This window comes from Polyodon spathula, chromosome 33 (assembly GCF_017654505.1).
Source record: "Polyodon spathula isolate WHYD16114869_AA chromosome 33, ASM1765450v1, whole genome shotgun sequence".
Classification (NCBI taxonomy): Eukaryota; Metazoa; Chordata; class Actinopteri; order Acipenseriformes; family Polyodontidae; genus Polyodon; species Polyodon spathula.
Window position 1 is genome coordinate 719,128 of NC_054566.1, and position 13,903 is coordinate 733,030.

Below are 13,903 nucleotides of genomic sequence, written 5' to 3' on the forward strand. Positions count from 1 at the left end.
CCAGGAGCACTTAACAGAAAAATAAACTTGTCTTACCTCAAATATATAATACAACAAAGAATTTGAATGATGTGTTGTCTTTCGTTGACTCTATCTGGTTGTGCTTTTTTATGTTCTACATTTTCTTTTTCATTATTGTTTTTTTTATTCTGGTAAATGACCGTGCTTATTTAGGCACTCCATGATTCGACTGGGGAAAGGTAACATAGGGTTATTGGAGAAAAAAAAAACGGTAGCCTTTTCACTTCCGTTTTAGCTTATTTATTGAGCTTATTGCTTCATTTAAATTGTTTTCAGGACATTTTGTTAATGCACATCTATTTTAGTTTTTTGGTATTCTATGTTTTTTTAATGCAACTGTTCATTTTAACCATTTTTTTTTTTACACAACAGTAGTCGCACACGTTTGGTCACCATCATAACTGTTGCATGAAACCGGAGTGTAATAATTCAGCACCTCTACAGTTAAGCATTAGTATGTCAGGTGACAAATGTTTTGCTGATATCCCATCATGCCTTTCTTCTTAAAGGCCTACAGCCTCTATACATGAACCCCCAATATCTCTCACAAACACCTGTGTACATATTTTCACAACAAAAGGAATACGCTTTTTTGTGTGTTTAGCTATTACGTACTATATCAATTACAGTACAATAATACGACAAAAAATGAACTGAATGATAATACCCAAAAATAATCTTAATATTTTTTTTAATAAAGTAGCCAGCGCAAATATAGTATTAGGTGTTTGATTGCGCCAATACACGGCTTATTTTGAAAACATTTTTAATGTTTTAGCCTCTATAGTGCTTAACACAGAAAACCCGTCCCTTCAACTCTGTGATTGGTTAAATCTGTTAAATCATATTTTTTCAGGTCTTGGGGTACCCCTGCGCCTTGAGTTCTGTAGTGTATGAAACTAGTTTAAGCTGAAAAAACCACAGAGACTACCTCAGATGACAGCAAAGTAAAGAGCAAAAATGTATAAATATTCAAGTATTCAAGAATAAAAAGCAAAAGAAGAGAACAAAACACTTTTCAAGGTATTTTTCTATAAAGTAATGGCGTATAATAGTGGTGATTCGTGATAAGTTATAATCTCTCTCCAGTCCTATATTGTCCATAGCTCTCATAAACAGTTGTGGTGCCAAAACCTTAAGTCATCACGCTGCACAGCTCTGAAATTCCCTACTTAATGTAGTTTGGACCCTGATATTTTCATGCTTTTGCAAGCAGGGTAAGACTGAGAGTGCTGGATTGCAGAACCCTGAAGGGGCTCCAGTGAGGGGTAGCAGGTTGAAGAGGGCTCTCTTGTAGGGTGCTGGAGTGTCTGATTGGGAGGCCACAGGCTGAGGATCCCAGTAAATAAGCCTCTCTGTTGTAAGTGGTTGCTGCGGTCCTGGACAGACTGAACTGTCTGTGGAAGCCTGTGTTTAGCAGCTGGCCAGGATCCAGCTGTGTCTGGGAGTTTAATGAACACCAGGTGTTCTTTGGGTAGTTTAAGGCACCTGTCACCAATATTTAGTGCCAGGAAAACCCAGACTCCAGATAGAGCTAGAGGCTCTGTTTGCTTATATTAAGAAGCCTACCTAACTGAAGATGTGTGTTTGGGGAGACGGACCCTCCTCCAAATGTAAGTTTAGATATTTCTCAATTTTCCATTGAATACTACTTTCCTAATCTAATGTATATCTATCATCTGTCTCTCTGCAGTGATTCTTTATAAGATGAGCCTTGTTTTGAAAAAGAACCATTGAACCAAAATTAGCATATATATACTATATATATATATATATATATATATATATATATATATATATATATATATATTATTTTACACACAATATATATTATCTAACACTATAAGATATATCTATTACTCCACTCCCCTAATTCTACACCCTTACGGAATAGATTATACTTAGCCAATAAGATTGATTGGTTAATCTATGGGCATGAATAATTGTTGATTAATCGATAGATTAACCTGTTCACATTTTTATTAAAGGTAACGATCTTATAGAGGCTGTCCTGCATAGTAATACTGCTAAATCAATAGAATCTTTTTTTTTTTTTTTTTAAATAAGCCCAAAGGGAATTTAGTCTTTTTTAAAGGCTTTTTCTTGTTATTTTCTTTTAATAAGTGTAACAAATTTTCACAGAATAACCGTTCATTCAGGCCACTGTCAGTCACATACGTTTCCCATTACAGCTACGTACTTGGCTTCCTGTACTTCTCCTTTTTATTGCACCTAGCAAAACTGAGACACCGAAGATTTTAACAAGTCATTCGGAATCTTATTAGAGGTACCCAAGAATACTGTGGCTATTGACAAGTGATTGCTTAACATACTGTCATAGAAAGTATCAGAGAAAGTAATTCCACATAATTACCTCTATTTGAGGAATTGGTGTCTTCATCGTGCCCCCTGAAAGCCAGTTCTTGCTTGCTCATTGTGATGTCTCGTATCCCTGCACTTTTGCTCATCCAAAAGTCCTGGCTGTTCTAGTCCTGGCTGTGCGAGTCCTGGCTGTACAATTCCTAGCTGTACAATTCCTGGCTGTGCTGGTCCTGGCTGTGTGGGTCCTGGCTGTGCGAGTCCTGGCTGTGCTAATCCTGGCTGTACAATTCCTGGCTCTGCTGGTCCTGGCTGTGCTGATCCTGGCTGTGATGGTCCTGGCTGTGCTAGTCCTGGTTGTGTGAGTCCTGGCTGTGATGGTCCTGGCTGTGCGAGTCCTGGCTGTGATCGTCCTGGCTGTGCAAGTCCTGGCCGTGTGAGTCCTGGCTGTGCTAGTCCTGGTTGTGTGAGTCCTGGCTGTGATGGTCCTGGCTGTGCTAGTCCTGGTTGTGTGAGTCCTGGCTGTGTGAGTCCTGGCTGTGCAAGTCCTGGTTGTGTGAGTCCTGGCTGTGCGAGTCCTGGCTGTGATGGTCCTGGCTGTGCAAGTCCTGGTTGTGTGAGTCCTGGCTGTGCGAGTCCTGGCTGTAATGGTCCTGGCTGTACGAGTCCTGGCTGTGCGAGTCCTGGCTGTGTGAGTCCTGGCTGTGCTAGTCCTGGCTGTGATGGTCCTGGCTATGCAAGTCCTGGCCGTGTGAGTCCTGGCTGTGTGAGTCCTGGCTGTGATGGTCCTGGCTGTGCGAGTCCTGGCTTTGCGAAGTCGCCGGTCTTCACTGGAGATTCCTGATGGAGTGTTGCATTAATTCTGGTGCTCACGTGGGTTAGGAAAGCAAAAAGACTTTCTGCTCATCGCCCGATTTTGTCCTTCGGAGTCTGGTAGCTTGCCAACATCTACTTTCCAATTGTAAATAGGCAATTGGCTTGGTTATGGGATTGAAAGACGCTCACTGACCTTTGATGGAATTGCTGTGATGAGCAACTTAATTGGACATCCTAAATTTGCAAGAAAATCGGGGATAAAATAATTGGGCACTCTAAAAAATATATATTTATTGAGTGTATAGGCTATTTATGATATATTCTATTTAAACCTTTAAGGACCAAGCGTTTTTCAGTGGGATGCTCCCCCAGGACCAGACGTTTTTTACCTGTATTTCAAACTCTTCCTATATATATATATATATATATATATATATATATATATATATATATATATATATATATATATATATATATATATATATATTACAAACACATTTTATTCTGTTATCTGAAGGACCCTACAACAGTCCCTGAAAGGGCAAAATACAAGACATTCTTTCATTTGAGTGATTTTATGAATTTAGAGCCTTGTTAAAAAAACTAATGCAATACATGGTTAAGAACCGAACAATAATGAATACTGAGAAACCTATATATAGTATATAAGTATATAAATGAATCACTGATTTACCAGAATCAGACATCAGTTTTCTACCAACAATGACTCATCTAATTGGCTTGACATCTTGAAATTAAATTCTGTAGAGTGGAAACATTTATTTGTGTGCAGATCAATTTCTGCACATTTGCGTAAATATACAGTATATACTGAATATCCTATTATCAAAGCAGATTTATACAAACATAAAGAATAACAGGATAATTAGGCTAACTACAAAACACGAACTATTATAAGCAAACAGTAAATTGCAATCGCATAGTACACATTTATTCTCAGGGTCTTTATAGGCACTAATGGACACAACTCAATCATTTTCTCAAAATAAATATTTATAAATAAAATAATAGTTTTTCATTCCATTAATAACAGTAATAATGAAAAAACATTACTGATATAAATTTAGTTTGTGGAACAGTATAGGTTTATATCCACTCGTTTCTTGATATTTATAAATGTTGTAAAAACATATATATTAAAACACATTACAAAATATATGTTTTAATATAATTAGAAGTTAAACACATCAGATTTACAGCGTTTTTCCGTTTCTTTCTTATCTCTAAACAAGTTCTACTGACGTTTTTCATTCTGCATGCTGCTGAAACTTTCTCTGGCCTTTAAAATTGAAATGCACATCTCAGGGAGTGAAATTCAAGCCCTCCTCTATGCAATGATATGTGTTTCCAACCTGTAAGACAAAGTATGGTGGCCCAGTAAGTCACTTTTTTTTCTTGTTTACCCAATCACGGGCCCAGAATGACACTTCAGTGTGACCATGTTAACCCAATCATGGGCCCAGAAACCCTTGTGTCTCTTAAAGGGTTAAGAGACAAAGGGGAATATGAGTGGTACTGAGAGAGTGTGAGCTGTGCTATAAGGGAATTACTTTAGCACCTGCTGTATTCCCCAGTAAAGAAACACATGCTATTATGTGTGTTCTCTATTATTATGTATGTTCTCTACAGTTGTTATAGTTGTAAAGCGGTAGATATTCTTACCCCAGTGGTCACATATAACAGCATATTAAAAATGTACAATATTAAATATTAAACTATAGATTATAAAAGATATTCCTTTAAAAATATAAAATAATAAAATATTTACTCAAAACTGTCAATGCTCATTAGCTAACCAACAGTCATACACCATACACACAACTTTTGTCTCCGTATCTGTATCTGTGTGTCTGAGTTTCTGTGTCTGTTGATCTATTCTTAACCTAACCCTTCTGGCAGTAGGAGGTATGGGACAGTGCAATCCCAGGAGGACTGACTGCAGTGGTAATGCCAGAGGAGCGAGATGTATCTCTCTGGTAATCGCTATTGAAGAGCAAAATAAATTGAAGCTGACAAGGGAATTAGTGCAGTGTATGAGACATGATGTGGCATTGACAGCCATAGGAGATTATATAAAACAAAACGCAAGAGGGGCTAGCCCTGCCCTGACCCTGCCCTGACCCTGCCCTGACTCTGCCCTGACCCTGTCCTGCCCTTGCCCTGACCCTGCCATCCAAAGCTTTTTTTTTGACTGGAGATTATGTTTTGAATTTGGTTTGTTTCCACAAAGTATTTAGGTTTTAGACTTTCCAAAGAGGTGGATCTGGAACCAAATGAGAAAACTGAACTTCAAACCATGTGGGTTCAGGTCAGACTTCAGATCCCATGAACTCAATCAGTTATCCAATCAGAGCAGACAAACCTGTTGGCTAACGTATTCGTCAGTGTCCTTCCAGAGGGCACACATCAGAATGAGGCTGCTGGAAGTGGGGGTGTGCAGAGACTTATATTTTCAGAGTCATTGCCTTGAAGAAATGTTAAGTTGTTAGGTATTAATTAAATTAAATAAAACTTACTAATGACTCAACACAAGCCTTTCCTCTGTCTCCATTGTTTACACAATCATTAGGAACCAACCAATATCAATTTGACAGTGTGAATTATTGTATTTTTTTACAAATGTCCCACTGGAGACGATTGCAGAGGAACAATAGTTAACGCAACGCTAAACCACATCCCTGCTAGATTGCAAGGCTGGATGCTATTCACTGTGTAAATTGGGACCTGTACTTGAAGTGCAGTTAGTTGTGTGTAGGTGTGTGATTAACAGTGTTCTAATTGGGTCACTGTGGTCTATATAGAGAAGCACAGGGCACTGTCAGGGGAGAAGCATCTTGTTACCAAAGTTATTGCAGACTTAATTACATAGATTGTCCAAACAAGTAATTTCCAAAGTCATAGAACAAATATATCAGAAATAGTTGTCAAAACATTCCTCAACTGTACCGAAGTGCCTAGGATTTTACTCAGAAGTCATGATGAATCACAGAATAAAACACGTTTATGGGTTATGAAACATTCAGCTGATTCCCCACTGGGATAAAAATTACACAACAGTAAACTGTCCAAATTCTTCTCTGACTAACTGTACACTACTAAATTCCTCCATAAGTTTGCCTTGCCTTTTCCTTCAGAATGTGTGGCTGCCAGTGGACTCAATTGATGGGGGTCTGTCTGATCCTGCTCTGCAGTCTCTCCTTCTCTCTCTCTCTGGGGAACTTCTCAGCACATAGCGGACAGGTATGGATGCACAATGTTTGTTGCTGTACATTATATATATATATATATATATATATATATATATATATATATATATATATATATAATATATATATATATATAATGCAATATATCAAGAGCATTGGTGGCTTTTAGAGTTTTTTTTTTACCCTCTGGTATGTCAATAGTTATAGTAAACTAATTAAACAAATTAGCATCTTGGAAGACAGCACAAAAGATCTCATCAGGGAGGACCATGCCTGAACCTGGGGGCTGGAAAGTTATTTGTGCTGCCTGAGGAAAGTCAATCTAAAAATGTTTGTTCAGCATATGCTTGATTGAAAATGACAAAAATAACAAGTTCTCTTTTTTTCTGATGGTGAGTTATTTATTTAATATTGTATAATAAAACAGGGAGCTCAGGTAGCTTCAACAATAGGACAAAGTTTGGCTGCTGAAAAGACAAATCAAAAATAATTTCTGGAAATGATATGGGCACTTCTGAGACTGTTGGTACTAGTTACAGTAACATATTACTTTGAAATTAGAACATAAACTATTCCTAGAAAATTCAGCTTCTGTTCCCTATGGGACACCATTTAACAAGATGATAGCTATGCATTGCTCCTTTTTTTAAATGTAACTAGAAGTAACTACGTTTTTCTTTCACTTAAAATGTAATGCGTTTCCACATTTAGTTACCTATCTGAAAACAAAACCATTACAGTCACAAGTTACTGAAAAATGAAATCAGATTACAGTAAAGTGTTACTCCCTAACATTGAAATTTACAGCATGTTTACAGCCCCTAAAAAAAAAATAATAATAAAAAATGATCCTGTATATACTTTTAAATAATACCTATTGTGCACGTCAGTTGCTTACATGCACAGTTTTGATAAAAACACATATTATAGTAACTTTTTATTTATAGAAAGATCTAGCACTGCATTTAGTTAATATCTGTTTGCAAGCCATGCTTTCAAATAGCATACTTGCTGGGTCACCTGGAGAGTGAAATGGTCCCCTCCCCTTCAATGCCTTGTTTCCTTTCATTGCCCACTCTATTTCAGGAAGATGGACAGTCCTCAAACAGCCTGGAAGAAGACTCTGATGTAACGGCATACTGGTGGGGGGAGTGGGCCAAGTGGACAGCCTGCACTCGCACCTGTGGAGGAGGGATCAAGTTCCAAGAGCGGCACTGCCTCAAACAAAGGTAGGGGCCTTCACTTCCAGCCACTGTTAAAATGGGCAGAGTCCTCTTCCACATGTTAACAGCTGAACACAATGTAGTCAACTGGTTTGTAAACATCTTCATTGCAATTGCATAGTCATTTAATAATGTACTGTTTACACTGTTTGATGATGTTTGCAGTCATCCTGGGTTCTATTCCTCCAACATAGAGTTATTATTTTTCTTTAAATTTGCCTTTACCTAGTCTTGAGCTTACTTTGAGCTTGTCTGGGGAGACCTAATTCGATTCAAATCATGTGACAATATGACCTTTCAACCCTGCCACACCACCCTACTCTAAATTGACATAGACACCTCTTTTTCCAAAGGCAAATCTGAGCCAATCAGGGCCAGGGGAAGGGTTAATGATGTTTGTCATTATGTTGCATCAGTCAGAAGATCAACAACATGACGCACATGTCAGTTATATTCAGTAATATACGGAGACAAAAAACAAAGAAAAACACAACCATAACCTTTGGATCTGCCATTCTCAACTCAAATACAGCCCCTCTTAATACTGCATTATCTACATGCGACTTGACACGTTCACTGCATGTTAGGTCAGCTGCACGGCCCAGACTCTGCAGTGCAAACACAACCAGGCTCCTCCTAAGCTGCGCTGGGCTGGCTCTGCGCAGCCCACCATGGCTCGGCTGTACAGTGGAAAAGAGATAATATACAGAGTAGGTGGGGCTAGCAGAGCTGAAGCCTGAAAAAGCCCCCCACTCATGTAACCATTCTAGTGGTTTTACTGGTAGCATTTGAAGTTCCATTGCTGTAAATCCACGTACTGTAATTAAATACGTTAATCCAAAAATAAATAAATAAATCAGCTGATGCTATTCACGTTCTGGTTTGAACAGAAGTGCATATTTATATAGACTCCAAACAAAGTATAGGACGTGGAAAACAGAACAGGCTTCAACTGGCTGTGATACTCATTTAGCAGGAGGAAGACAGCTGTTGGAAAGGACAATATGACCTGCACTGGCACATCCAAGAGGTATCATCTCTGTGACATACAGGTGAGAACTACGACACAACAAACCACTGGCTAATACTTGGACGGAATGTTTTTATTTAAAGGATGGGTCTCCACAAGGCATTTTTCATATTTGTGTAAATTAATAGTTGACCAATAGCCTCATATTAAGGTGAATGTTGCTAATAAAATAATTCCATAAATCTTGACCTCCTTTATCTCCTGTGCACTTCCACATATATTTCCAAATGTCCAGGTGTGAAAGACAGATGTGCTATTGTTTGGACATGTCTTTTTATTTTAAAACACCATGCCTGGTTCAGTTAGTGCTACACTTGCTGGGTCATTTCACCTGGAGGGTGCACAATTGTCCCCACCCCTTCATTGACTTATTTCCTGTTAACAACGAATTAGCTGCTTCCCCCTGGTGATTGTCATGCTTTCAGTCAATAACACGCTTTGACCCAGAAGATACTGCTGAGGTGAAATGACATATTTCCCCCTCCAAAAAGGCATAAAAAAACAGAACTTTCTTTAAACTAAAGTAGAAACAGATATGTTTTAAAATGAAAATACATTTGCTTCAGCGTGTGTTTCTTTAAAAACTGATATTTGGGGGGGGGGGGGGGGGGGGTCATGTGAGCCATCCAGACCCAATGAGAAGCTATCATCATCTATGGTTGCTAAGGAAGAATAATAATGTAAAAAAATTAAACATGTCTACTGGCGTCAGCATTTAATGTGGCTATATGTGGTACCCTGGCGCTAGAAATGATGTCTGTCTACAGCTCTGTTCTGTTGCATTGTACTATATCCACGAGTGTAACATTGCTTCCAAGGGGAAGTATATCTTTGAAGATGTACATGGATAACATGGCTTCTCCTGTTCTAGACACTTCTACTCCAAAAGGATAAACATTATTCATGGAGGACATTCAGTTAATGAAACATGCCAAATACAGGTGATGCTAGTAGATTTAATTCATTTGATTAATTACGTAAAATCAACACGTAAGATTCTGTCACTATGGTAACACAAGTGTTTAATCAGTCTAGTGTAAGACCAACACAGTTTCCTTTCAAAATCATTTAAAAGCCTTGTGAAATAAGTTGGCTACGTTCCAGGGTTGCTTTTAGCTTCCCATCTTATTCCAGCCTCGTCCGCTGCTCTACGCTGACAAGTTCGATCAGTGGCTGACAGCCATAGTGCGGCAAAGTGCTCATATGGCTGTATTGTATCTTCAGGGACACAAAAGGAAATTGTTCCTGCTGTTTAAGCAAGCGTAAATGTCCCAAAAGGAAGGGGTAGCGATAATGACTCAGCAAGTGCCAATGCACCTGCAGTAAAGTTACATAATCCATATCATTATCTTATCATAACATGGGCAAGATGTGCAGTCAACCTCCATTTTATTCTGCCTGGGAGATCATTACATTTTTTTCCATCAAGTAACCCTTTTGCTATCCCATTCTACGTGAATCTGAATGATCTGAAAGCCCCTTATACCAATGACGAGGAACCTCTACACGACACATTAGCGGTCATTGCAGAAACAAAATGTCCAAAACAATTATGCTGCAAATGGATATTATGTTGGAGTAGCAGCTCACTTACGAGGATTCTTGCTCAATAAAATCGTGTTATTTAGTGAACAAAGGATTGGGTAAAATGAATGCCCTAATAATTGGAATGAAAACCAAACTCCAGAGGTCTTATCTGTACTCAGGAAAAAACAGAAAATCCCTGGACAGCTAGCATAGCGGGCTGACAGTACAACATTTTGTCTCTCTGTCAGAGCACTCAGATCTGTCATGCTTTACAGGAATGCCCCCCTTCAGGACGGAGTTTCAGAGAGGAGCAGTGTTCATCTTTCAACTCCCAAGTGTACAATGGCAGGAACTATCAATGGAAACCATTGTATCCAGGTAATTCAGTACATTGACTCCATAAAGACTCACCAGGCAAACAAATGTTTAGACTATTTGAAGGATCTAAACAGTGGCAAATCTTTACACCACCACATTGTGACTTGTTGCTCTTTGCACAGACCTTTTCTCATTTTTATTGAATGACCACAATATCTTATACAAAGTAGTTCAATACATTTTCTCACTATATATATCTCAAACGTGCAGTTTTAAAAAGAACACAGGTTTTAACATTATTTTAAAACATGATATCTGGGACTACACAAGATTAAAGAAATCTCCTTTTGCAAGCCATGTTTTTAGCCTGTCTTGCACTTCCTGGGTCATTTTACCTGGAAAGTGACATGGTCCCACCCCTTCACTGGATTAATTCCCATCAGTAACCAATTAGCTGCTTCCCTGTTGACTGACTTACTTTCAGCCAGTAACTTGCTGACTTGCTGGGCTGAAATGTCCAAGGAGGTAAGGCAGGACTAGTGTAGTACCAGGTGTCTTTTCAAATGAAAATACATTTCTGCTATAACATGTGTTTCTTTAACAACTACACATATGAGACCTATGTAACTAATGGAAGTGCGGAATGAATTTATGGAATTATTCTGTTGGCTACAATTACTTTAACATAGACCTCAATGCCTTTCAGAAATATTCTATCTTTATGCAGGTGGCCATACAGTGCATACTTTTTGAAGCCCTTGTACCTTCTGCTGTCATGTATGGATGCTGTTATTGTATTTGACTATGCATCACACTATCCTGCCCTGTACCTTTGCAGATGACTACGTGCACATCTCCAGCAAGCCGTGTGATCTGCACTGCACTACGGTGGACGGGCAGAGACAGCTGATGGTGCCAGCGCGGGACGGGACGTCCTGCAAGTACAGTGACTACAGAGGGGTCTGCGTCAACGGCAGGTGTGAGGTTGGTGAACAGTCACCAATTTTCACTTTTTCTAAGACATTTGAGTTACGCTTTAAAATAATGGCTGCAAATTCCAGTGCATGTTCTTCTAAGCTTGAGTTCTCCCTCTTGAATTCATTTGTGGCCATTTTTTAATATTATCTTCAGGATAACAAAAGTCATTACAATATAATAACAAAACATGATACTCAGATGTTACTCCAATGCAATCCTATGAAACTCTATTGATTTCGCAGCCATTATTGTAAAGTGTTTCCGATGGGCAATTTAAGCTTCCCCACATTTCCCCCAAGAACGCCTTTTCCTTAGGGGACCATTAGGGAGTGTGTGTAAAGTTCAGTCTCCCACTCACTGTGGTTTTGTGATGTAAACTATTGAGGTAAAGTTGAGGCAAGAAATCTGGTTTGATAAATGAAATAAAGTATAATGAAAATAAAGTATAAGTCAAAATATATATATATATATATATATATATATATATATATATATATATATATATATATATATATATATATATATATATATATATATATTATATAATAATAATAATAATAATAAAAAGTGTTGTCAGTCAGAATATAATAATACAATTCTATTGTTTGCTGGGGGGACCCCAAGCCCTCTGCCTCCCTCATTTTTTTTGGCCATCATCCATGACTATTGGTAAGATTAAGCAGGGGTCCCTGTGTCGCATACCTTCAATCAATCTTTATTTTATATAGCTCCTTTCATAGTGGACCACAAAGCGCTTAATACCTTGTAAGAAGAAGACCGCGTGGTGTACAGGGTAAGTTATACAGTCCAGTGCAGGCTCTTGTCCTGGCTGTGCGAACTCACTGGTACTCGCTGGGGATTTCAGAGGGAGCGTCGCATTGGCTCTGGTGCTGTCATGGGTTAGGGAGGCAAAACCATCAGGGACTGTTTCTCTTCGTTGCGGTACAGCCGACCCTTCTGGCCAGTTGCTTGGTGAGTTGTAAAGGACATCCACACACATTCCTGGGTGTAAAGAGGCACGTGGCTCGGTCGTGGTATCGGCGGATACCCACTGAACTTCAGCTCTCCTGAATTGTTGTGGGAATTGCTGTGATGAGGGGAACATAATTAAATGTTCTTATTGGGCGCTCTAAGTGAATAAAAAATAATAACTAATTAATATACTTTGTTCAAGTATTGACCTATTTGTTTTCACTTAAATATCATTTAATTGTTTCAAAGGCAAATAGTATAAAGATAAAATCGAAGAGATTTGGGTGTCATGAATTGGGCAAGGAGAATATCCACGCTAATTTTGCCACAATGCCAAAAGCAAACATTGAAAAGAATCTGCTTTGTTTAATGTGATTTGTAAGGATTTGCACAGTTGATACAACAATAGCAAAATCATATTTTGAAGACAACACTGTTATTAAAAATGTCAGAATAGGATTCTGTGTACTCCATAATGGCTGTAGAGAATAACATGGATAGACAGCTTCATATGGAAGTGGCTTTGGATATGGTCAGTGCCATTCAAACCACATAGAAGAAAAGGGAATTACTTTACAAGCTCTGTAAGTAGAGAACACAGGGATACATTTAATACATACATGCTTTATGATATGCCTCTGAGAACAGCCATTACACTTCAAGATATTGCATTGCAGTGGTTGGCAGTATGAAGTTCTATAAATTCAGGCAGTCTACAGTACTTTTAAAAGAATTGTCTTGAGACGATGGGCTACCATGGGACCAATGTAATTGTGCAAATGAAATTGATCTGAAAGCCATCACTCTCCCCTGTATTGTTACAGCCCATTGGATGTGATGGAGTGCTGTTCTCCTCCCACACACTGGACAAGTGTGGCGTGTGTCAGGGGAATGGGAGCAGCTGCATAAGGGTCACAGGGAACTTCAGGAAAGGAACGTCACAATTGGGTGAGGAACAAGATTCTTTTTTTCTTAATAAAAAAATACTGAATTGTATTTTTTCACTTGGGCCATCTTAGTTTCTCTTCCTTTTAATAGTAGCTTTTTCAATATTCATACATTTTCTTCACTTGTCTGCACTTAGAGTTGTGTTGCATCTTCATGTTTCAAAGATAAAGAGAAGCTTAATTTGAAATAATTTAATAAACCTTACCAGTCCTGCACTTTCAATCACCATGTAGCTCTGTTTTGAAAGATGCACCTGAAAAAAAAAAAAAAAAAAGCATTTTTATTTTAAAAAATGTAATCTGGTACCAAACTAAACAGGAAGCTCTCAGTTTGTATGGCTTGTGTTCCAGTAGTCTGTTACCGTTTTACTTCCTAGGTCATTTTAACTCAGAAGGTAAAAGCAGCTTACTGGCTGCAAAGCATGTCAGTCATTATGGGAAGCAGCTGGTTGGTTCATGACAGAAAAAAGCGTTGAATGGTGGATATGATTTGAAAGGTGAAATTAAATTGGACCACCTGAATAT

The 13,903-nt window shown here is 38.5% G+C and overlaps 1 protein-coding gene across 3 annotated transcripts in view; it reads left to right on the top strand.

Moving 5' to 3' along the window:
• The window catches only part of LOC121303584 (ADAMTS-like protein 2), a 54,429-nt gene that overhangs the window by 10,421 nt on the left and 30,105 nt on the right, over nucleotides 1–13,903 (top strand). The window contains exons 2-7 of one of the 3 annotated variants that reach the window (XM_041234372.1): nucleotides 6,312–6,417; nucleotides 7,470–7,612; nucleotides 8,583–8,658; nucleotides 10,439–10,541; nucleotides 11,320–11,465; nucleotides 13,256–13,379. In XM_041234372.1, coding sequence (XP_041090306.1) covers nucleotides 6,313–6,417; nucleotides 7,470–7,612; nucleotides 8,583–8,658; nucleotides 10,439–10,541; nucleotides 11,320–11,465; nucleotides 13,256–13,379 — 697 coding nt within the window. In that variant the 5' untranslated portion in view covers nucleotide 6,312. Of the gene's footprint in view, nucleotides 1–6,311; nucleotides 6,418–7,469; nucleotides 7,613–8,577; nucleotides 8,659–10,438; nucleotides 10,542–11,319; nucleotides 11,466–13,255; nucleotides 13,380–13,903 lie in introns of those variants that run through there. The other 2 variants (XM_041234371.1, XM_041234373.1) reach the window with 2 other exon arrangements.